The sequence below is a fragment of the Bubalus kerabau genome, chromosome 6, assembly GCF_029407905.1.
Source record: "Bubalus kerabau isolate K-KA32 ecotype Philippines breed swamp buffalo chromosome 6, PCC_UOA_SB_1v2, whole genome shotgun sequence".
NCBI classification, from domain to species: Eukaryota; Metazoa; Chordata; class Mammalia; order Artiodactyla; family Bovidae; genus Bubalus; species Bubalus kerabau.
This window is the reverse complement of record NC_073629.1, coordinates 93,662,002-93,686,284: the sequence shown is the minus strand read 5'-3', so window position 1 is coordinate 93,686,284 and position 24,283 is coordinate 93,662,002. Positions and strand designations below refer to the sequence as shown.

Genomic DNA, 24,283 nt, shown 5'->3' with positions numbered 1-24,283 from the left:
GGGGTGAGGGGTCTGTGCGGCGCCTCTTCCTCCGGGGGAAGTGGGGCTCAGTCCGGTCCAACGCCGGGAGGGGCAGGCCCTCCCCTGCCCGCGCCTGCCGGGACCCTGTGCCTGTGTCCGGAGGAGGCCGGCGTCCAGCAGATGCACGCGGGGGGGGGGGGGGGGTTGGGGGCGGGGGAGAGGCGGGGAGGAGAGAACCCACAACAAAACTTGCGTCGGTCGCCGAGCGCACGGCTGGACTTGAATGGAAGGAGCTCACGCCCGCGGAGCGCAGCCGAGACTCGGGAGAGCGCGGTGGGCCGGCGGGCGCAGCAGGTACCGGGCGCAGGCGGCCGGGTGGGCCGAGGGCCGGGACCTGGCTGGGCAGCGGACTCGGACTTCCCGCCCTGGTACGATGGCCCCAGCAGCTGGCCCGGCGGGGCCACGCATCTCGCCCCCTCAGTCGAGCCCTACCCGGAGGGCGCAGCCAAAGAGATCTGCCTCAGGGGGCGCGACCCTCCGCGGTCCCGACACGGCAGGGGCCTGTTCTCATCTCCGGCCGGAGACTGGTTCCAGCCCCGGCCCCTCCCGCTGCGCACATCTGGAAAGAATCTGCGGGCGGATGGGAGGGGGGAGTGGAAGGGGGCAGGCGACAGGGAACGTAGGGGCAGGTGGAACGGGGAGGGTAGAGGAGCCCTGTACTTGGACCCTGGTCGCTGAGTATGCCCGTGTCTTTCCACGTCAGATCATCCCAGATAGCCCACTCTTCGACCCCTTTACAGACAGAGAAACTGAGGCCTGTAGTGGGGCAGAGATCTGCTCCCAGGACGCGCGGACAGGTGAGGCGGAGCCCGCGCGTCCCTGTCCCAACCCGCTCTGGGCTTGGCTTCTCAGCCCCGCGCCGCGCAGTCGCTGAGCCAGAACTCTCAGCTGGTGTCTGGTGTCTGTCTGTCTATCCGGCTGCCTCCCCGCTGGGACAGCGGGACTGAGAAGGGGGTTGGGGGGTGGCGGCGTAGTGCAGGGTTCGGGGCGAGGCGCGCGCGCCCCGGCGAAGGCGCTCAAAGCTCCTAGGCTGCAGGTCCTTAAACCTCCAGGCGGGCCTGGGCGGGGGATGCGATCCGGCATTAAAATACCTGATGCGCCGTCAGGTGGAACAGGGGGCGGCGAGCTGCTGGTGGCCTCGGGGCTGGGGCTGAGGCTGGGGGTGGGCGGTAGCGGCGGCCTGAAGTTCAGGAGAGGAGCAGACACAAGCGTGCTTGCGGCAATGATCGTCCGGATCCGAGTCTGGGATGCACGGAAGGATGCGCACCCTGCACCTTGCAGAGCATCATGGAAAGATGGAGGGACACACAAACTGGAGCGTCTACCCTTGGACTTCAAGCTGGTCCGGGAAAGTGATGCTGTGGTCAACCCAGCTACAGAAGGCCCCACTGGGAGCCCCTGGGAGGTCATGTCCCCTTTTAGGGTCCAGGGCCAGCCTTTTCAAGTTAAGAAATGTCAGATTCACATGAATGCTTTCATGAAATCTTGAGGGAGCATCTTTGTCCCTTCTATCTGAGTCTTGGGACAGGGGTGACTTAATGGTTGCACCTTTAGGCCTGGTAGAGTCCTACATAAGAGCTCTGACCATGATCTCCTTAGAACCCTTGATAGCTCCCTATCAGCAACCCCTTAGCAGAGTGCCTGATGCCCTTGGAAACTTGACTTTCCCTTCCCTGTTTACCCTTCCTTAAACACACCTTCCTCTTTACCCTCCCCACATTGTGCCTTTGCTTATGGCTTGCCCTCTGCCTTGAGTGCCTTTTCCTTCCCTTTGTCCACCAGAAGAATCCCTACTCAGTCTTCAGGACCGGCCCAAGGCTCTGAGCAGGAGTCAGAAGACACAAAATCTAATCCTGGCCTTGCCTTTAAAATACTAATGAGTAAACTGAGGAAATCAGACCAGATAATAATATTGTAGATCTTTCCAAGTCTGCCTTTCACAAATACATTCCTTCATTCAGCAAACATTTCCTGAGCACCTGCTCCTTGCCTAGGGAGTCAGGGAAAGCTCAGCTGAGCCCTGAAGGGTGCTGCGGGAGCATCACAGAACTCCCTAACCCAGCAGGAGTGGCTTCCCAAGGCAAAAGCATTAGAGTAGCAGCTTGCTGGGAATGGGCAACAGTGGGAGCCTCTTTGTGCTTTAGTTTTCTCCTCTGCAAAGTAGGAAGACTCATTCTTAGTCTTGGGATTTCTGTTGTAGTCAGTAAGATACAGCGTTTGGGGCCCAGCACAGAGCAGATGCTCAGCAAATCTTTACTGAATTTGAGTGGAGGAGGGAGGTGGTGCTGGGGGCTGAGGATTGACCTCCTGATTTGGATCTCCCTTCACCCTCCTTCTTCTAGTCCTGCCTTAACCCCTCATTTAAGCAGTTCTGGGCCTTAAGGTTTGGTTCCCGGGGGGTAGGGGTGGGTGCGTGACAGTGGGTTCCAGCTATTTCCACAGTAACAGTAACCCCAAGTATGTTGCACTTGCTGGGTTCCAGCATCAGCTGGGCATGTCTTTTCATTGACTCCTCACGAGGAGCTCTTATCTCATTGCTTAGACTAGTAAACAGAGGCTCAGAGCATGGAAGCGACTCATCCAGGTGCACACAGCAATTCAGATTGGAACAACTCCAACAGACTGAACTGTCCCTCTCGCCCAACAGTGTGAGCTCTGCTCATCAGGACTGCTCACTCTGGGGACTTCCAAAGCCTTGAAAGGCTGTTCTTCCACACACAGCTCCAACATGGCTCAGCACAAAGAAGGGACTTGGGGGCTTATCTTGCTCCACCTTCTTAGAGAAACAAAACAAAAAAATTGAGACTCAGATGGGTCAGTGATGTCACCAAAGTCACAAGCAAATGAGGTGGTGGAACTGGAGCTACCCAGGATCCCAAGGCCCTCAGGGTGGCTGGCCAAGCTGGAAGAAGGGGGACATAGAACTGGGGTCATCACTCTCCAAGCCCTGTTACTCCTCCCACTCCCTTGAAACCACCTCTTCCTCTCCATCCTGCAGCTCAGCAGCTCCCTCCGCCTAGACCAGTCTTGTTATCCCTTGCCTGCAGCACTGCACAGCCTCTATGAGCTCCTCGCTGGTCCCTCCATAAGCCTACCTATGCCACACTCCACTTCTTCAATAACCTCTCATCTCTCCAAAGATAAGGGATACTCTTCCTAATCTGGCTTTCTACTTTTTTCTTGGCTTGGACCATGGCCACTGCCCAGTCCCCCAACCCCCACCAGATACTCTAGTGAGCTTTGTAGAGGTCACGTGAGTGCTCTTGCCCCAGGGCCTTTGCACACACTGACCCCCTTGCTTGTATCACCCATTTCCTTTTGCCTGATAGTCATCCTTTATGGCTAGATAAAGCATTGCTTTTTCTTGAAGTCTTCTTGGCCTCGGACATACTTAGGCCTCCTCTGGGCCCCTGTGGACTCTAGGTTCCCTCTATCACACCTCTGATGACACTGGTATTATAATACTCAATTTACAAAAAATGTCTAGACCAGCACTGACCAACAGAAATATGAGAACCACCAATGTAAGCCTTGTGTGTGACATAAAATTTTCTAGAAGTCATGTTAAAAAGGGTAAAATGAAACAGGCAAAGCATTTTAAAAAAAATTAATTTATTTTTAACTGGAGGATAATTGCTTTACAATATTGTATTAGTTTCTGCCATATAGCAACACGAATCAGCCATAGTTATAAATACGTGCCCTCCCTCTTGCACTTCCTTCCCACCTCCCACCCTGTCCCACCCCTCTAGGTAGTCACAGAGCACTGGGTTTGAGCTCCCTGCGTCATACAGCAAATTCCCACCCTGCTATCTGTTTTACGTATGATATTGTATATGTTTCAATGCTACTCTCTCTATTCATCCCATCCTCTCCTTCCCCCACAGTGTCCACAAGTTTGCTCTCTATGTCTGCATCTCCATTCAATTCAGTTCAGTTCAGTCACTCAGTCATGTCCAACTTTTTGTGACCCCATGAACCGCAGTGTGCCAGGCCTTCCTGTCCATCACCAACTTCCAGAGTCCGCCCAAACCCATGTCCATCGAGTCGGTGATGCCATCCAACCAACTCATCCTCTGTCGTCCCCTTCTCCCCCTGCCCTCAATCTTTCCCAGCATCAGGGTCTTTTCCAATGAGTCAGCTCTTTGCATCAGGGTGCCAAAGTATTGGAGTTTCAGCTTCAACATCAGTCCTTCCAATGAACACCCAGGACTGATCTCCTTTAGGATGGACTGGTTGGATTTCCTTGCAGTCCAAGGTACTCTCCACTACTATCCTGCAAATAGGTTCATCAGTACCATCTTTCTAGATTCCATATTTATGCTAATATATGATAGAAACAGGCAAAATTTTACTAATTTAGCTCAAAATGTGCAAATATTGTCATATAATACTATAAAAATAAATGAGATATTTATGTTATTAATATTAAGGATATATTTTACATTTTTGGTACTGTCTGAAATCCATATATATTACATTTTATACTTATAGCACCTCTCAATTTAGTGTAGCCACATTTCAAGTGCTGATAGCCACATGCAGCCACCATATTGAGCAGTAGCTATGTGAGGTTTTTAAGGGCAGCAGCCATACCTGAGTCACTTGTTTGGGTCCTCAGTGCCCAGCTGTGCTTGGCCCAGGGAAAGGCTCCATGGCTTTGTGGTTAAGACCCAGGCTGGGAACTTGGCCTTGCCACTTAACAGCTGTGTTATATTGGCCAACCCCATTGGGCCTCAGCTGCTTATCTATAGTGTAGTGGTGATAACATTTTCAATCTGGTTCATATGTTAATATAAATTAAATATTTGTGTAGATACAGTGTGGAAAAGGCAATGGCACCCCACTCCAGCACTCTTGCCTGGAAAATCCCATGGATGGAGGAGCCTGGTAGGCTGCAGTCCATGGGGTCGCGAAGAGTCGGACACAACTGAGCGACTTCCCTTTCACTTTTCATTTTCATGCATTGGAGAAGGAAATGGCAACCCACTCCAATGTTCTTGCCTGGAGAATCCCAGGGATGGGGGAGCCTGATGGGCTGCCGTCTATGGGGTCGCACAGAGTCGGACACGACTGAAGCGACTTAGCAGCAGCAGCATAGATACAGTGTACAGATCCTTATAGATGCAAAACTGAAGGTGAAGGATGAGAACTAGCTGGTCTAGTGAGTGTATAAGATTTGTGGGGAGGATCCTTCTTCTTGGCCTCCTGCCCTGATTGAATCTGGGGCCTGGGCCTGTGCCCATACTTCGTCTCCCAGAGTTTGGATCTGCAGTGGGGTTAGACAGGTAGTCAGGCAGGCTAGGGAGACTCAGGTCTAATGCAGGTGCTCCAGGGGCTGGAAGCTGTTGAGATAGCTGGGGGGTTATAACGAGCCCTGGGAATAGACGGTCAGTAGACTGGCCAAGGATTTATTGCCCATTTGGTCAGGGCGTGAGGCAGAGGGGTGTGGTAGGGCAGGCAGGGCCAGGCTGTAGCATGCATCCATCACTGCTGCTGATGGAGCCTGGGAGCCGTGTGTGCTTGGGCCCCCTGGTTCTCTGCTGCCTCAGGGGCCTGAGTCTGCCGAGGCCTTGTGGACCTACCTATGGGTCAAGCTAGTCTGGCTGCCGGCCGTCTTCTCTCTCCTCACAGCTTTCTTTCTGGGGCCTCATGCCCCTTTTACAGGTCTTACGTAGGCTGGTGGGCAGTGGTTATTTTACTGGGGTCTGCTGCCTCTTGGAGACTAAGGGCAGGGACCTTATCTACTTTACCTGTATCCCCTAGGCCTAGCACAGGGCTAGATGAGGCCTCACCTTCAAGAGCTGGCTGAGCCAACAAGTGAGGCTAAGCAGTATCTGAAATACCGCAGCAGCCATGGGGCAGCAGAATTCGCTGAAGAATAGAATGTGCAAATCTTCAGTGAGGAGGTGGGCCTAGCACTGGGCCAGAAAGGCACAATCAGGAGCTATGTGCTGGAAGGGGAAGAAGCAGGGGCTTCTGAAACCGACAGTGTTGTTGTTGGGACATCAACAGTGCCCATGGATTGGATATTAGTGGTGGAGCTAACTAGCAGGGAGCTAACATTTATTGAGCACTTACTGTGTGCAGTACATGCATCCCGCTGACTCTCACAGTCCCCCCAACAGGAGAGCTCTGGGGCCACCCAGTTGGATGGGGAGGAATGTGAGATTTAGAGGGTGGCAAAGCTTGCCCAGAGTCACAGGACTGATGAGGACCAGAGCAGAGGTCACAGCCCCGGCTGGCTCAGAGCATGCCTGCTTAACCAGACATCAGTATCACCATCAAGCTCCCTGTTTGCTCAACCCTCCCAGACCCAGCATCTCATCAGAGTTTTCTAACCACTGGGCTGTGATCCCTGGGCTCATGGTGGGAAGAGATCCTCAGGCTGCAGAGTGGGTGCGTCTAGGCTTGGACGCCTGTCGTGTACCTGCACCGTAAGCATCACAATAGTGAGAGCAGCTTCACCCACCTAACCTGGGTGTGTATGACTCCAGAGTCCGTGTACCAGAGCTTCCGCTTGTCCCAACTTACCACACCCCAGAGATGTTTGCTAAGTGAGTCTCTTAAAGGGAACTCCAGGGACCAGCCCAGAGCTAAGCCATGCCCATGGCTGCCTGGATGATGGAACCCCAGCATCTTCCCCAGTGGCCTAAGGCCATCCCTCTACCTGCTCCTTGCTGCCTTAAGGGACCATGCTGGGGAGAGGTCTCTTGCAGGTGGCAGTTGACCACAAGAGCACCACAGGTTGCTGGTGAGGGAGGGTGCAAACACCAGAGAGAGGACTTGAGTGTTTTTCAGGCAGTAGCAGCTCCATTCACTAATGACTACTCCGTGTGCAGCACGCAGGGACAGAGAATGGCTCACAGCCCTGTGTGGGAGAAACACAAAACATCACATTTTCAACTCATGCCAAGCCCTGGGGGAACAAAGTGATACAGAGCCCCGGGGCATCTCCTATGCCAGGGGACCTAACACTGGCGTTAGTTCTTGGAGAAACTGCTGATTGCACAAGAGGCGGGGCGGGGAGAGGGGGGTGGGTGGTGGCGGTTCTAGGCAGAAGGAACAGCACATCCCAAGGCCTGGGGGGAGGAACACGAAACAGACAATAAGCAGGGCAGGTGAGTGTGGGAGCTGGAGGAGAGGCAGGGCCATGTCCTGAAGATCCTGGAATGGCAATCTGAGGTGCTGGGACACCTCAGACCTGTGGTGTCCCAGACCTGTTGCTGGCCCACCATGACCTGTGGCTGCTCAACGGACAGGCCCCTTCCAGCCCTGCCTATGCCAGGACAGCGAGAGCTCAGCCAAGTCCAAGCCAAGCCCTGCAAGTCCAAGCTCTTCCCAGGCCTCAGCTTTCCTTTCTGTGAAATGAGGGTACAGATCCCTTGAGGCCAGGCCCAGAGAGGGTTCTGGGAGGTTTTGCAGATCTGTTTAAGGACAGGGATTCAGCTCACCTGCCCCCCACTCCCACCCCTGCATCCCCCCTCCCCAGCCGCCAGAGGGCAGCGCTGATAAGGGGGTGTGGATGGGAGGGCGGCAGCCAGCAGAGCTCGTGTGTGCAGAGGACAGGGTCTAGAGGGGCTCTGCCCTGTGGCGTGGAAGGCCCCAGCATGACTTCCATGGGCCCTAGTCCTTTGGCTGCGCTACCTGATAGGTTAAGTCAGCCCCCGCCTCTGGGTGAGTCTGAATTGACCCCTCCTGCAGGCACCATGGCCCAGGGCTGGGCGCTGCTGCTCCTGCTGCTATTGCCGCGGCAGCTGGGAGTGGTGCTCGCCGTGAGGGCCCCAGGATTTGGCCGAAGCGGCGCCCGCAGCCTGAGCCCCGAAGAGAATGAATTCTCGGAGGAGGAGCCGGTGCTAGTCCTGAGCCCTGAGGAGCCGGGGCGCGGCCCAGCCACCATCGGCTGCCCTCGAGACTGCGCCTGCTCCCAGGAGGGGGTCGTGGACTGCGGCGGCATCGACCTGCGCGAGTTCCCGGGGGACCTGCCCGAGCACACCAACCACCTGTCCTTGCAGGTGAGGTTGGGACGCTGTGCCAGTGGTCACGGTCACCGGGGGCTGCCCCACACATGTGGCTCCCATCCTGGAACCACCGCACCCCCACCACAGTCCTTGCCCATGGCCTCCCACCCTCCAGACGCAGGGCGCTAGGGCAGGTCAGACAAAAGGATGGCTCCACCAGGGGCATCCCGGCTCTGACATCCCGGGCACAGAGCCCTGTGATGTTATGACCTGCTTTGTCTCGTGGCAGGAGTCTGGGCTGAGGCTGTCTGTAGAGTCAGGACCTGTCTGAGCTCCGACACAGACTTGCCCTCAGCTGACCCTCTGGGAAGACAGGGTACCTCAGACACCATTACGGACCAGGAAAGTGAACACACAGCAGACCCCCGAGGAGCACCCTGGGGGCTCGGGGGGTCTAGTGCTGTCCCCAGCTGAGGCCCAGTCTAGATTTTAGAACCTCCCGAAGTGGGACACAGCATCCCAAATGAGAACTCTGGGGGCATTGATGCGACCATAATCACCTTCATCTGCTGCACCTGTTTCCAAAGGAGACCAGGCCCAGAGAAGGACAGTGACCGGCCCATGGTCACACAGCCCCCATGGGTCTGCACTGGCGGTGGTGGGAGCCCAAGACCAAGGGACCCTGAGGGAAAGAGACAAGCCAAGGACAGGACTTATTTTTGGTTCATTCACCAAGTAGTTCCTGTGAACCAGCTCTATGCTTCTGGTCCTGTGTGGGCTGCTAGGCAAGTAGGAAGGTCTTGGACATATATTGCCTGTGAGGTGCTCACTGTCTATCTGGGAGGCAGAGACCTAAACAGGTAGAAGGAATAGACAGAGATTGAAGGACTGGTGCTGTGAGGCCAGAGCAGCTCCTAGTCCAGCCCCCAATCCAACCCAGGAAGGCTTCTGGAGGAGGTGCTACGCGACCCAGGTTTTAAAGCATCTCAAGGGGGAAGCGGGGTCCCCTGGGCCAGGAACCAAAGGTGGGTTTCTGGCTTGGGGAAGGGGGGCATGGGCTGGGGACACCTGTCACTAAGTGGGAACAGTTCTGGAGGGAAGACAGCATTCTAAGTTTGAACTGCCTGTGGATATCTGTGTGTGTGTGTGTGTGTGCGCACCTGCACTCTTAGAAGGGGGGCCTGCACCTCTGCTGTGGATACTGCTGTGCCTGCAACAGCCACATGTGGGCCTGGCTCAGAGCCAGTCCCCAGGGTCTGTCCACCATGGGGCAGAATCCCACCAAAGGGGCCCAACGGAGGGACTGGCTCCTGGGAATGGACTGAGCTGGGTGCAGGCCTCTAATGGGGCAGGAACCCTGGGCACCCCCCTTGTGTTGCCTCCTCACCATCCCCACCTCTCCCCACCTAGAACAACCAGCTGGAGAAGATCTACCCCAGGGAGCTTTCCCGGCTGCATCGACTGGAGACGCTGAACCTCCAGAACAACCGCCTGACTTCCCGAGGTGAGGGATCGCCCAGGGCTGGGGGCTGGGACCCCAGACAGGAAACTAGGTGCCTATGGGGAAAGCCCCGCCCTGCAGACCCTGGCATGTGGGAAAGAGCAGGCCTGGGCTGGGCTGGCCTCCAGATCCACGGCACGTGCTCCTGTGGTTGCCTAACAGCCACTGCTGGGTGTTTCTGAGACCGGGGAGTCTGATCAAGGGAGAGGCTTCAGAGCAGCTCAGACTCCAGCGTCCGAGGAATCACAGAGGCCTTTAGAATCAAAGAGTGTAGAATCCTCAAATTTTAAAAGTTTTTTTTTTCTGATGATGAAAATAGTTTCTAATTATAGTAGAAAATTTGGAAATATAGAAATTAGAATACAAAAAAACCCCACTCATTATCCTGCCACTGCCACCTAAAAAGTGAAAGTGAAAGTCACTCAGTCGTGTCCGACTCTGCAACTCCATGGACTGTATAATTCTCCAGACCAGAATACTGCAGTGGGTAGCCTTTCCCTTCTCCAGAGGATCTTCCCTACCCAGGGATCGAACCCAGGTCTCCTGTATTTCAGGCAGATTCTTTATCAGCTGAGCCACATGAAGTTCATCACTATTAACATTTTGGTATATTTCTTTCCATTAAAAAAAAAAAGCATAATTTATACACCATAATGTTTAGCCAACTCAAAGATATAATCTGATGAGTTTTTATAAGTTTATATGTTGTACAGCCATCACCACAATCCAATCCAGTCTTTTTTCTTTGTGTTTTTAATTCATAGCTGTACCGATAGTATTGATACTATAACTGTTATAATTGCTTTGTTTCACTTAGCACTTAGCTCAGCAGCATTTCTCATGTTGCTGAAAACTCTCCACGGCCATCATTTGACACAGGGTATTCCACAGAGGGATGCAGCACAGTTTATGTAACTGTTCCCTCTTGTTAGATACTTGGGTGAGTCCCAGCATCTGAGGGTCTGGGAGCTCAGAACTGAGTGTCAGAGGCCGACCTCAGGACTGGAGAAGGGCCAGCCTGGCTGGGCTCCCGGTGACAGCTGGGTTCTGACAGCGCATCTGCCAGATGGGGCAGGAGAGGGTCAGGTGCCGGGCGGGGGTGGGAAGGGGCTCAGAAGCCATTGTCCTGCCCTACCCTGCCTGGGGCTGGGTGTGAAGATTCTCTCTGACCCTCTGGAGCTGTCCCCAGGGGCACACTCCTTCTTGGCAGGTCCTCTGCCCTGTGGCCTGATCTTTTGGGTGCCCATTCCCACCCAGGCTGCCCTGAGAAGGTGAAGGATCAGCCATCTCTCAGCGGACACTTGCCATCTGCTCTTCTGAGCCTGGGCCTCAGAGAGTGGGGTTGGGGGTGGGGTGGCACTGGGCAGGCCTGTTGGGACTGGCTGGGTAGGGGTCAGAGCCGCATCTGCCCCAGGCAGTGCCTCCCTGTCCTGGCAGGCGGGGTGGGTGTGGGGTGGTCAGTGCTCACGTGCTCCCCTGTAGCGTCTCCTTCATCCAGGGCTCTGACCGATGCCTGTCCTTTGAAGGGCTCCCGGAGGAGGCATTTGAGCATCTGACCAACCTCAATTACCTGTACCTGGCCAATAACAAGGTGAGGGGCCCGCAGCAGGGCAGGGTGTCTCAGGGAACTTTCACCAGGGCCTCTTTTGGGCCAGCTGCTGGGTTCCTACTGGTGCTCAGACACAGTCCAGACCCCGCACTTTAACACAGGGCTTCAGAGTGGTCAGATGATGACTGAGGCCAAGGCCTACATCGGTGTAGTGGGGTCAGAGCGCATCCCCACGGGGAGGGGGCATTGGAGGGCTTCCTGGAGGGATAGCATTTGAAGGGCCACGAAGGGTAATGGGATTTCAACCAGAGGCCTCAAGGGGGAGGGCACTGCAGTAAAAGGGACAGCAGGAGTGAAGGGACAGAGGCACTCAGCCTCGCAATATTTGGCCTGCCCCAGGGCTCTGTCCTGGCCCTTCTCTCTAAGCTCCTAAGGTGGCTATCTCCTCCTTGGTCTATAACACCCATCTACATCAAGGCCACGTCCAGAGGCAGTCTCCAGGCTTTCCCCTACTCCCACGTGAGAATCAAAGATCCACCTGCCTCCTCAACATCTCCCCTGGATGTTTGATAGAAATAGAACTAGCCACTCCCCATCTCTGGAAGGGGCATCTCCAACCACCTGCAACACCACTGGTCAGAGCCATGAATCCAGGAGTGCTTGGCTCACCCACGTCTGCTCTCTCCACAGCTCCCCAACCCCCTGCCCTGCCCACCAGCACAGGACAACATAGCTTCTCATCTGTGGCCCTTCTCCTCAGAGCAGCCAGAGGGGTTTTTCAAAATCTTGCCCCACTCTAGCTCTATATTGTCCCTTCCCCACTTAAAACCCTCCCAACAGCTTCACCCTCTGCCCAGGAAGAAACCCACACGTCTCCTTGAGGCCTGCAGACCTGTGTCCCCGGCCCTCCTGGCTTTCTTAACTCATCTCCCCACTGGCTCCCACCCCCCAAACCTGGCAGATCCCCCCCATGGGCCTCTACTCACTGTTCTTGCTGTGTGGGTGCTCTCCCCCACAGATGGCATTTAGAGTGCCGTCATCTCTTCTCCAAGCACCCCACAAAGTCGTTCATTGTCTTCAGTCTGTTTGAATTCCTGGCACAGCAGTGATCACTCTTGATGCTTTTATTCCTTGTTTATCATCTTCTCCACTAGGATGTAAGCTTCTGGTGTGGGTGGTGTGGGCAGGGATCTGTGTCTTGTTCCCTAGGACATGTTCAGGGCCTGGAACTCTGCCTGCATATTGCAGATTTCAGGGAGTACTGTGAATAAGTGAAGGGTGGATACCGTGGACTGAGGCTGGAGAAACGTGGGTGCTCACTGTGCCTGTACAGACGGCCAGTGTCAGGGGGCTGTGAGGGGAGAGGCCAGGAGAATGGGCAGGGCAGGGGACAAGATGGAGAGATTTGAGTGTCAAGCTCAGGACTATGGGGAGCCATAGACGTTCTGGTTTTGTGTTATTGGGAACTTTAGAAAGATGGCTCTAGTTGCAGAGAGGAGACAAACTGCAGGGGCTCAGATGAGCAGCAGGTAGTGTGACTCCATGCCGGCCTCTCACCCTCCACTGGTCTTTCTACCCCAACTCTTCCCTTTCCAGCTGACCTTGGCACCCCGCTTCCTGCCAAATGCCCTGATCAGTGTGGACTTCGCTGCCAACTATCTCACCAAGATCTATGGGCTCACCTTTGGTCAGAAGCCAAACTTGAGGTCAGAGGTCAGAGGGGGACCCTGGGCTTAGGTTGGGGAAAAGGGGAAAGCTGAGGCAAAGGTTGCAGGCCCTGAGTGGGGTACAAGCAACCCAGAGAGGAGGGATGGGCAGCGCAGTGCAGCCCTGATGCCCCATGCTCAGGGCTGAGGTGACAGACACCCGGGGCTGCAGGGGCACCGGGTCTGGAAGGCTGACCCCTAAAAGAGGAGAAGCAGTCAGTCCAGAGGTGAGGACAGAGGGTGGTGTCTGGGGAATTGTGGGGAGCGGGTGAGGGTATCTCCCTCCTTGCCCAGCCCCTGGGAAGAGAAGCCTCTTCCAATAGGCAGAGCTGCCCTTGCTGAGAGCTGCTCTGGGTGAGGCCCCACAGCGCAGGTATGTGAATGGGGGTGGGGTGGGGGTGCTGGGGAGGAGAAGGTGCTGACATCCTCAAGTGCCACTCTGTTGTCTTCTCTCCTTGTAGTATGTTAGCTCCATGAGGGCAGGGACTTGTTGGTTCTGTCCACTGCTGTATCCTTAGGATCTGGAACAGTCCTGGCACATAGGGGCACTTACTGTATGCTTGCTGAATGAATGAGGGGTCACCTCCTCTGAATCCAGATCCTGTGCTGGGCACTGGGGACAAAGAGGTGACAGGGACAGGCTCCATTCTCAGGAGGTCCCACAGAGCTCAGAGCCAGCTGTGTGGACAGGCAGGGACTCCAGGGCTGCAACACTTGGGGAACAAGTGAGAACCTTGAAGGTTATGGAGAAGCAGGGACTGGGGATCAGGAAGTCTTGTTTCTTCCACTAACTTGTGGGGTGGTTCCTTCATCCCCTCGACTATGTAGAGGGAACTGGATTTGGTGGAGTCTGAGGTTGTTGAGATGGGAAGAGGGTGCCCTGGGCCACAGGCTCAACCTGAGCAAGGTCTGGAGGCTCACCAGGTGAGCTGGTGTGGGGATGGTTGAGGGAGAACCTGAGCCTCGCCCCCAGGTCCGTGTATCTGCACAACAACAAGCTGGCGGACGCCGGGCTGCCAGACAACATGTTCAATGGCTCCAGCAATGTTGAGATCCTCATCCTGTCCAGCAACTTCCTGCGCCATGTACCCAAGCACCTGCCACCTGCCCTCTACAAGCTGCACCTCAAGGTGGGAGGGAGAGGGCAGGGAGGAGCACTGCCTGAGCAGGGGGAGAGCCCAGGCCCACACGGGCACAGCCGTGAGGCTGCAGGGCCTCGGCACGAGCTGGGGGGCACAGAATCCACTGCAGAGAAGCAGACAGAGACCCAGACACCTGGCCGTCAGTCCCACACTAAGTCATTTAGGCCTGGGCCCTCTCCCCATGGCTCCCCCAGACCCCTCTCCATATCTCATCTCAAGGCTGTGTCCTTGCCCCTTGGCTGTCCCTCATGCTCCCTTTCCCACCCTCCCACCCATCTCTCAGAACAACAAGCTGGAGAAGATCCCACCAGGTGCCTTCAGCGAGCTGAGCAACCTGCGTGAGCTGTACCTGCAGAACAACCACCTGACTGATGAGGGCCTGGACAATGAGACCTTCTGGTGAGCTGCTGCCTGGCCTCCGTGTGAGCTCTGCGCTCAGGAGGCCCCTCCCAGGGCTCACCTGGCCGGGTCCTTGCCCACCCGCCCCTGGCCAGTTTTCTTGGAGAAGGAACTTTAAGGCTTGTGCCTTTACTGACACTTCTGTCCCGAAGAATAGCACTATGTAAGTCCTGCCCAAATTCTAGTAAGGCAAGGAAATGTTTGCAGAGGCTGGATTCTTGGTACAACGTAAAAACTCAAGCATTCTTGTTGAAGGCAGATCTATTTTCAGCTTTTTAGGCCCAGGGTAGCCTAAAAGGACAAAAAGCTTTAAACAGTTAGTCTTCAAACAAATCCTGTGTCAGAAACCATGCTAGATCCTTCTTACACCAATGTATCATTGAGTCAAACCACTGAGAGGCTGGGAGAGGACTGAGTTCCCCAGTCAGCTAGTGGCAGAGCTGGGATGAGTTAGAGGGAAGTTTCCTGCCACCTCCCTTGGGAGTAATGTTGGAAACAAGTGCCACGTGGGCTCCTGCCCACCGACCTAATCCCCCGCTTCCCTCCAGGAAGCTCTCCAGCCTGGAGTACCTGGATCTGTCCAGCAACAACCTGTCGCGGGTCCCGGCGGGGCTGCCGCGCAGCCTGGTGCTGCTGCACCTGGAGAAGAACGCCATCCGGAGTGTGGACGCGGACGTGCTGACCCCCATCCGCAGCCTCGAGTACCTGCTGCTGCACAGCAACCAGCTGCGCGCGCAGGGCATCCACCCTCGGGCCTTCCAGGGCCTCAAGCGGCTGCACACAGTGCACCTGTACAACAACGCGCTGGAGCGCGTGCCCAGCGGCCTGCCGCGCCGCGTGCGCACCCTCATGATCCTGCACAACCAGATCACCGGCATCGGCCGCGACGACTTTGCCACCACTTACTACCTGGAGGAGCTCAACCTCAGCTACAACCGCATCACCAGCCCGCAGGTGCACCGCGACGCCTTCCGCAAGCTGCGTCTGCTGCGCTCACTGGACCTCTCCGGCAACCGGCTGCACACCCTGCCACCTGGGCTGCCACGTAACGTGCACGTGCTGAAGATCAAGCGCAACGAGCTGGTCGCCCTGGCGCGTGGGGCGCTGGCCGGCATGGCCCAGCTGCGAGAGCTCTACCTCACCGGCAACCGGCTGCGCAACCGGGCCCTGGGACCCCGTGCCTGGACCGACCTCTCTGGTCTGCAGGTAAGGGGCCAGGGCCGTGCCCATATAAGATACTACTGGTCAGGCTGCCCTGAGCCCACGCATTTGCTGGGCCCGGGTGAGGGGGGAGCAGAAGGGCAGGGCCTCTAGAGAAGGGCCTGCTGGGCAGCCTGAGCATTAGGGTACGGAGCCTGGGCCATGCCAAGGGTCTGGGCTCATGGTACAGCAGTACAGGGCAGAGTTCAGCTGGCAGGCAAGGCAGAGCTTTCCACCTGCAGGGACAGGCTTGAGGAACTCTGTAGGGACAAGGGGAGGTCATGGCTGCAGGTGGGGGGCATTGTCCCAGAGGACTGAAGGACAGGGACAGTTCAGGTGGCATGAGAAAGCGGAGCTCACCCACGTGTGGGCACAGGATAGGTGCCTGGAGAAGGCTGGGCTTGGGGGAGGGGAGGATGGCAGGTGCCTGAGGTGGGTTAACCTCACCAGGCTGCAGAGTCTAGAGGAGTGAACTTGAGGCTTCTGGGACTGACCAGTGGCTGTGGCTCCTGTAGCCACAGCCCGAGACAGGAGGGCTGTCTGGCCATGTGAACTGAGCCTCCTTGGTTATAAGTGAAGCCTCCCGACCCAGTGAAGGGCTGAAAGAGAACTTCATTAAGGAACCTGGGAGGCTCTGCTGTTTTACCAGGTCCGCCTCTCCCAAATGTCCTCAGGCCTAGCTCTGCCCTTTTTCGCAGGGCTCTGCTCATTGGGAGGTCTTCCTTCACCGCCTGCCACCTTCCTCTGCTTTGTTTCCTTCATAACCTCTTCTGTCTGACAGTAGGTCATCTGTTTACTTGTTTGTTCCTGCTCTTCCTGCTAGAACACGGTGCAGGCGTTTTAGTCTGTTGTGTTCACTGCTGGACCAGGGCCCTGGTTGTGGGAGGCACACAGTACATGCTTGTCAGGGGAGCTGTCAGGGTGGGGATGTCTGAGGCAAGTGCAGGGGAGAGGCCCTGAGAGTTGGAGGCAGGGAGGTGGGGCTGAGCCCCGAGGATGAGTAGTGGGAGGCGGCTGGTCCTCCAGGAGCAGCCAGGGTCTCCCCCACCCAGAGAGTGCTGCTGCGTGTCAGACACCAGGGTCCAGACACCTGTGCCGGTCTCTCTTGTGCCAGTTCTTAAGGGGTCCCAACCCCATTGCCCTCTCCTCCACACCTGCTCCTCCTGCTGCATTGGCTAACTTCCTGAAGGGGGTGACACCCACCTGGGTGTCCACCGGAAATGTGGATGCTGCCTTGACATCCCCTTTTCCACACCGTCTAACCCCCACTGACCACTGTTACCAAAGCTGCCCACTCTATCATGACATCTCCCCATCTCTCCACTTCTCTCCATCCTACTGGTCATATCAGAAAGTCAAGTCACCCCCATTTCTTCCTGGACCTCAGCTTCCTAGGAACATTCCATTCCTATATTCCACATGCAATCAGCAGGTATCTTGAAAAAATAAAACAAACAAACATGCTCACTGTACACCCACCCAGAACCCTTCTGTGGCTCCGCTTTAGAACCCAGACCAGAATCCTGGCCATGACCTTCAGCGCCTGGTCTGCCTCTGCTCCCAGCTGAGCTTCTTGGTTTCCCAGATGCCCTGGACTTTGTTTATACTGTCCCCTCGGCCGGAAGGCCAGTGATACCTACTCATTCATTCATTCTACAAGCTGATACCGAACCCTGACCACATGCAGACCCAGTTCTAGAACTGAGGACCTAGAGGGGAATAAGACAGATCCAGGGTCACTGCCCTCCTAGAGCTTATCATATACCTAGGACTCAGCTCAATTATCACCTCCTCCAGGAAGCCACCAACGATGGGCAGGTTAAATGGCTGTCTGGGTGAGTCCAGTCAGGAGTGGGGTATTTGGTGAAGATCTTCCTCAGCCTGTTGGATCTTTGCACAAGCAGCTGCTCTCGCTGCTCCAGAGCTCCCACCCGTGTTGGCTGCCGTCTGCTCCCCCAACCCTGATTGGGCTGAGTCGGTCCCCTCCCCGGCCCCCGTATCACAGCCCGGTTCCACTGCTGCCATTGTCAGATTGTGGTGTCCCTCTCTCCTGCCAGCCTGGCTTCCCGAGCACAGAGGAAGTGTCTCGGTGGATTCCATGTCCCCAGTGTCCACGGGCACTGAGGAGGTCTGGAATGAATGAGGAAGTACTGGATTCGTGGGGAGCAGGGAGCCCTGCTGGTCGAGAAGGTGACAGGGAGGCTCCCTAGGGTGCCTGAATTGTGTGCTCCCCTGAATCTGGAATCTGGATTTATGGCCCCCAGTTCCCTGGCCCTGAGCCCCAGCCTGTCAGGGTGAGGAGGGAGCCTGAGATGATGGAAGCCCACCCGTGGATACACAGGTGTGTATCAGGGCGAGGGTGCTGACAGCCTGAGGTGCAGGCAGTGAGCCAGGCCCGGGCATGTCCAGGGCTCCTTCCTGCTGCAGCTGTGCTCTGCTCCCTGGGAAAACCACCCCATTTCCCTGGCCACCTGCTTCCTGGATTCTAAGCCTGTGGTGAGTCTGACACTGACCAGTCTGGGGCCTGGTTGCCATGCCAGGGTCACTGTGGGCCTTGAATCCTGGCCCTTGGCCCCATCCACATGGCCCTGAGATCCACAAAGGAGCAGCCCCACCCCCATCCTCATCCGACAAAACTGGGTTGTGATTTAAAGACTGGAGGACACCTAGTCCCTGCCCTTCTGGGGTCTTTAGTCTGAGGGAGGTGACAGGTGTGTTAAGGAGGACGGACTTTAGCACCCAGACACTGTGGCCATGAATTCATGTGGCCGGATGGAAGGAGCGGGGTAGGATATAGGCCAATTAGAACAAGGATTCGGAGTCACAAGCCCCAGCTTCCAGGCTCTATGGGCCCTATGGCCTGCAATGGATCTCTGAACCTCTCCAAGCCTCTGTTTTCCCATCTGGAAATGAGGATAGTTATAGAGCCCGCCTCACGGGGTTATGAGATTTAGAATGCTCCGGGTCAGTGGGAGCTTGGCAAGCTGTCAAGTGCTGTATCTGCCCTGCTCACCCCTGCAGCTGCTCGACATTGCCGGGAATCAGCTCACGGAGATCCCTGGGGGGCTCCCAGAGTCGCTGGAGTACCTGTACCTGCAGAATAACAAGATTAGTGCCGTGCCCGCCAATGCCTTTGACTCCACACCCAATCTCAAAGGGATTTTTCTCAGGTAGGAGGCCCTGCCCCTGCCCCTCAGGGGGCTGCCCAGCTCCAGCAGAATGGTTAGGGCCCATGGGAACCACTCACAGGTAGAGGCCAGTGCTTGACGCAGGTCAGTGCCTGAAGCAGTGCTTCCATTGAGCAGAGCCCTGGTTACATCAGAGAGCCTCAGTGAGCTCCTGTTCCCTTAACTCTCAAGGGTGGAGACAGTCCTGGCCAGGCCTGGTGAGGTTCACTGGTTTGTGAAAGGGCTTTGGAAACTTTAAAAAGCAGAACTTGTGGGCGTTCTTGATGTTCCTATGGCAGGAAGGGACCACAGAGAGCATCTCCCCAATTTACAGCTGGGAAAGCTGAGGCTCAGAAAGCACAGTTGACTGCTGTGTCCACAGCCAGACAGGCTGGGCCTGGGCCTCAGACCCAGGATAGCAGATGTTCAGGTGGGTTCTGGGAGTTTAGGATGATTCAGGGGACCTGGCTCCCCAAGGAGAGCAGAACCAGAGTGGTTCTTCCCACCATCCCCCTCCAAGTCAGACAGATCAGAGAAAGGCAGCATGTGCACTCCCAGGGGCTTTGTGGCCCAGAAGGCTCAGGCTGGGTGACATCAGGGTGCAGTGTGACCTGTGCCTCGGCTCCTGCAGGAGACTGAGGTACAGAGAATTGAGGGGGCCTGAGATCAGAGCCCAGCCTTCCCCTTCCCAAACGTGTGTCCCCAGGCCACTGTGGCCCTGGCCTTTCCTGTGCCCCTCTACACCCAGCACCAAGGTGACTTCAGGCTGGTCATAGAGCATTCTCAGACCTCCAGGTTAATGCCAATGGGCAGGCAGGGAGGACTTGCCTGTGTCTGCCACCCTCAGATCATTGTAAGACATATACGGTGGAGGCCTTCTCTCCTCCTTACGAGGTCACCCTTCCCTGCTGCAGTAACCACACAATACCTTGAGTTCCCTGTGATGGCCTGGACTCCTAAGCCCCCTTCTTTTGTGCTTGCTGCATGTCTTCCTGGAGGACCCGTCCCTTCCACCCCACTTCTGGGCTGGGTCACTGTGGAGACACTGTTTGGCTCATAGCACAGACCTCACGTGGGTGCCCTGCACAGGTTTAACAAGCTGGCCGTGGGCTCCGTGGTGGAGAGTGCCTTTCGGAAGCTGAAGCACCTGCAGGTCTTGGACATAGAGGGCAACTTTGAGTTTGGTGACGTTTCCAAGGACCGGGGCCGGTTGGAGAAGGAAGAGGAGGAGGAGGACGATGACGACGAGGAGGAAGAAGAAAGGCGATAGGGACTGGGTGAACGGGATCTGACATAGGTGGGTGGTCTGTGTGGGGTGCCCCAGCCTGTTTCACCACATTCCTGCCCCTGACCTCAGTCTAGGGTCTTTCTGCCCATTCTCCACCCTCTGTACCCTGCTTCATTGTTCATTTTGCAAATCTGTTAGAGCTCTCAGTGTGCTCAAGGCCCTGGGTGTGATGTTGGGGATAACAGCATGCCAGCGGGAGGCTGGCCTGTGCCAGGGCCTCCATCCACAGCGATGCGTCCCTGATGGGACACAACCAGGGACTGGGAAGGAGGAAGCAGGGAATGGATATGGGGGCCCACAAGGAGGCTACTGCTGCAACCCAAGCCAGAGATGCTGGAGGTGGGCAGTGAGGATGCAGACAAGCAGATGGGCCTGAAAGAGGTCTGGAGGTGCAGACTTGAGGGCCCAGCTAGTCCTGCTGGACGTGGGGTGAGGGAGAAGACAAGATCCCAGTTCTAGCCTGGAATTCCAGGTGAACGATAGTACTATGGAGGAGCAGGTCTGGTAAGGGGAACTGTGAGTTTGGAGGGCACTGGGGAGCTGCCCAGGGTGGACTGGCTATTTGCATCTGGGTCTCCAGAGTGAGATCTGGCTGGAGAGGGAGGTCCAAGAATCGTAGGCCTTGAAACAGTCCCCGAGGCCACGAGAGGCTGGGGGAGCTCTCCAGGGAGAGAAGAGGGAGGGGGATTGCTAGCTGGAGGGGAGCGGCGGGAGGAAGGGGACAGAGCACCAGGGGAGGGAGGCAGAGCTGCAGACAGCCCAGGACAGAGAGTCATCACACGCGCACACAGTGCACCAACGTGCACACACTCACACTCATAAGATGCACAAAGCAGACACTCAAACACACACCGCACATGTGCACACACAGATACACTCGCATGTACTTTACTGTGTATTCACAGATACAGGACAAGTACACCATTGCATATACTCATGTGTGCATGCATGTGAGTACATACACGCATGCTGCCCCAGGCACATATGCCCTTGTGTGCACATGTGCACACACACATATACACGTGCATGCCTGTTATGCATCCATGCACAGGAAGTGGAAGGAATCAGCTGTGTGAGCACAACAGAGAGACTGATGGAGCTGAGCATGGCCACGGACCCACTGGACTTATCTACAGGGAGGTCAGTTGTGGGGAGCAGTTTCAGGTCCTTGTGGGGAGCAGTTTCAGGGGCAAAGAGGGTGGAGAAAGTGGTTGGAAAGGATAGGGTTCAGGGATTATAGACAAGTCTGTCGAGAAGTTTGATTGTGAAGAGATGAGTGAGGCTGGTGGTGGGAAGGATGCATGAAGCTCAGCAGGATTCTGTTCACGCTGGGCCTTTTTTAAGCAACGGAGCTGGTTTGAATGCCGATGGGGAGAGGCCCATGTTGAGGGAAGAGTTAAAGGCATAAGAGAGGAGAGCTGGGTGTAGCCCCACCTGTGCAAGCAGGAGGAAGGACTGGCTTGGGCAGGAGGGTCAGTTCTCCAGAGGCTACAGTCACATGCAGGTCAGCGGCTTTGTGGCTGGGTGTGAACTCACACCTGCTCGATGCCTTCTGGTTTCTCTGTGCAACAGGTACTCAGCAGACCAGGGTGGGTGTGGAGACGATGGCCAGTTGGATCCTTCCATGGCTGAGGTTTTGGCCAGGAGTGTGAGACAGGAAGGCAAGGAACAAGGAAACTGAGGGTGCTGGCAAGAGAGAGGCTGCCTTGCAGATGCTGGGGCTCAGGCTGGAAAGGGAAGGGGTGTAGATGGGAGGGGTTGGTCTCCTGGGGGAGGAGGTTGGAGGGTGGGCATGGTGGTGGGGAGTAGCCATGAGGGGAGGTGTGGTCAGGAGAGATATCAGAGTAAGCTGAGCTGGGGGTCCAGGGGCCACTGGGTCACTATTAGGATGTTGAATTGAAGTAGGGTCTGAGACAGAGAGAAGTCTGAGCGGGGTTGAGGATCCTGTGGAGGACATAGGGAGGAGGGAGCAGGGGTCCAGCTGATGGCAGAGAGAGGGGTGAGTGTGCTGGGCTTGCTACCTGACTGTGGAGGGCAAGCCCAGAGGCAGTGCTTGGGAGTCACCTTTCTTGACTCCTGGACCCAGGGGTGTGAAGGCAGAGCCCCTTATCTCCATGCATTGTCCTCGGGCAGAGCCAGGGGTCAGTGACTGGGGTGACTAGCCATTCAGTGGGGGTGCTGGGGCCCTCAGGAAGGCACTGTGGGTCCCGGGGTAGACAGAATCTGCCCCTCTGGAGACATTGGCCACAGTCAGCAGCCCCGGGAGAGGCCAAAGGGGTCCAGAGGTTTCCAGTCCACACCAGGCCTCCCAGTGGGTGCCCCCCACTGGCTCTGGACTCCCAGGGCAACTTCCCCTTGGGCCTGCAGTTGCTTGACCCTGCCAGGGCCCCAGCTCTAATCCCCTTGGCCCTGGCTGGGTTTGGTGGGCAGGTCTGCCTTGGCCTCCCCTGACTTGCCCGTGTGTTCTGCAGGACGACGGACCGCTGGAGCCTTTCTGCAGCACGTGCCTGAGCCCTGCGTGCCCCTACTCTGGCTTGCTCACAGACACTCCCAGCGCAGCGCCCACCAGGCCCCACTCCACACATAGGCTGGACCCAGTCTCCCCTCCCCACCCCTTCCTGCAGTCCATCCACAGCCAGACACCCACACACAGCCAGCTGCACAGCATCCTCCAAACTTCCCCCTGTCGGCCCCACACTCAATGCTGCCCTCAGTCCCTGAGTCCTACAGACGAGGCAAAGGGTCTGACCAGCCCCAGCACTCATGGGTACCTGCTCCCTGCCCCATGGACATATGTACGCACACACACACACACACACACACATACACAAGTCACATGCAAATAGCTCTTCTAAGCCTCTGCCACCAACAGCTCTTGCCCCAGCCAGAAATGGCCAGCTCGCTGTCTGTCTGTCTGCCCTCTCCGTCTGTCCCTCAGAGAAGACGCAGAGTTATCTCCATGCTGTCTGCAGCCAGGTGCCTGCACCCTCTGGAACTCACAGACTGGGTCTTCCTTTCTCTCCATTTGGGGAAAGGAACCTTCAGGACTGCTGCCTTGGCCCACCGGTCATGCTCCCCAAGGCCGGGGCAGTCATTCCCCTCCAGGCCCTGGCCGGGCCCAGACACAGCTTTGCTGGATGAGCCCCACTGATGCCAGAGGGAAGGTCTGAGGCTGCTGAGGTCTTGGACTGGAGCTCGGCGGAGGTGGCGGGGCTGGGTGGAGCAAGAGCGAAGGGCCCAGCTGCACCGATGAGAGAACTTTTTTATTCTTTGAGCCTGAGGGGAGTTCTGGGTGCCTTTTTTTTTTTTTTTTTTTAATTCTTTTTTAAGGAAAAAAAATGATAAAAACTTCAAAGCTGATTTTTCTTGTTACAGAAAAACTAATATAAAAGCATTACCCCTGTCTGGCAGCCTGTGGCCGTGTCTGTGTGTGCTTCCTGCCAGGTGCTGGGCTGAGGCCTGGCCGGCAGGGCAGGACCCAAGCACTTCAGCACCTTCTGACCAGCAGGAGTCAGCGCAGAGTGCAGTTCTGGGGGCCCACAGAGTCATCCCACGGAAGGAAGTCCAGGGACGCAGGGTTTAGTGAAGGTGAGGTGGCCTGGGGGCACGTGCAGCCCCTCAACTCGGTGGGGGTCAACAGGTTGGGCCAGGACCACCACACAAAGCCTGTGAGCCCACTCTGTGCTCCCGGGGGGCTGAGCATCCAGGCAGAGGACCTTCAGGCTTTGGGCTGCTCAGAGTTCCTGGGCACTGAGTGGGCGTGACTGATGGGGTCCATCCCATGGCAGACGCTGGGATGCGAAGGGGGCTGGAGGCAGGCCTGGGAGCTGGAGCAGAACCCTCCTCAGGGCCTTGGTCCCTGCAGGCTTGCCCAGAGGTGGCAGACTAGCCCCGCGTGTCACCGTCACCAGCGGGGCCAGAGCTGGGCCAGAAGAAAGCAGCCCCCAGCTCAGAGCAAAGAAGAACGTCTGCCAGGCAGAGCCGCCCCACAGAGGATCACGTGTCCCGGAAGTGGTGGCCCCCCACCACTAGAGGTGTGTAAGCATGCTGCTGTTGAGCCCAGTAAAGAGCAGCTTCCTGATCCGTATGGAGCAGAGATGTGCCACAGGAAGGGGGCCAGTAAGGCAGGCCACACCATGGGAAGAGTTATGATAGCTGGACATTTGATCTGTCATAGGTGATTAGGCCTTAAGGAAGGAAGGATGCTCCCAAGGTGGATTCTATAGCCTCTAGCCCTATAGTGGGAGGGGGAGCCTAGGGCCCTTCCCGGACTCTTCAGACTATGACCCTGGGAGGAAGATGGAGGTAGTTCAGGAGTGGGGCCTGGGAGGCAGGTGATTGTTGTCGTT

At 56.4% G+C, this 24,283-nt stretch overlaps 1 protein-coding gene across 2 annotated transcripts; it reads left to right on the top strand.

Moving 5' to 3' along the window:
- The first annotated feature begins 222 nt into the window (after positions 1–222).
- Positions 223–23,259, top strand: PODN (podocan). Of its 2 annotated transcripts, XM_055585850.1 has the most exons (12): positions 223–315; positions 725–818; positions 7,726–8,036; positions 9,393–9,486; positions 11,010–11,074; positions 12,629–12,738; positions 13,712–13,868; positions 14,164–14,279; positions 14,828–15,485; positions 18,501–18,649; positions 19,736–19,943; positions 22,406–23,259. In XM_055585850.1, the coding sequence occupies exons 3-11, from the start codon at positions 7,731–7,733 to the stop codon at positions 19,914–19,916; spliced, it is 1,836 nt and encodes a 611-aa protein (XP_055441825.1). In that variant the 5' UTR covers positions 223–315; positions 725–818; positions 7,726–7,730; the 3' UTR covers positions 19,917–19,943; positions 22,406–23,259. The 2 variants fall into 2 exon arrangements, with proteins under 2 accessions (XP_055441825.1, XP_055441824.1); XM_055585849.1 differs by lacking the exon at positions 725–818.
- Positions 23,260–24,283: the final 1,024 nt, after the last annotated feature.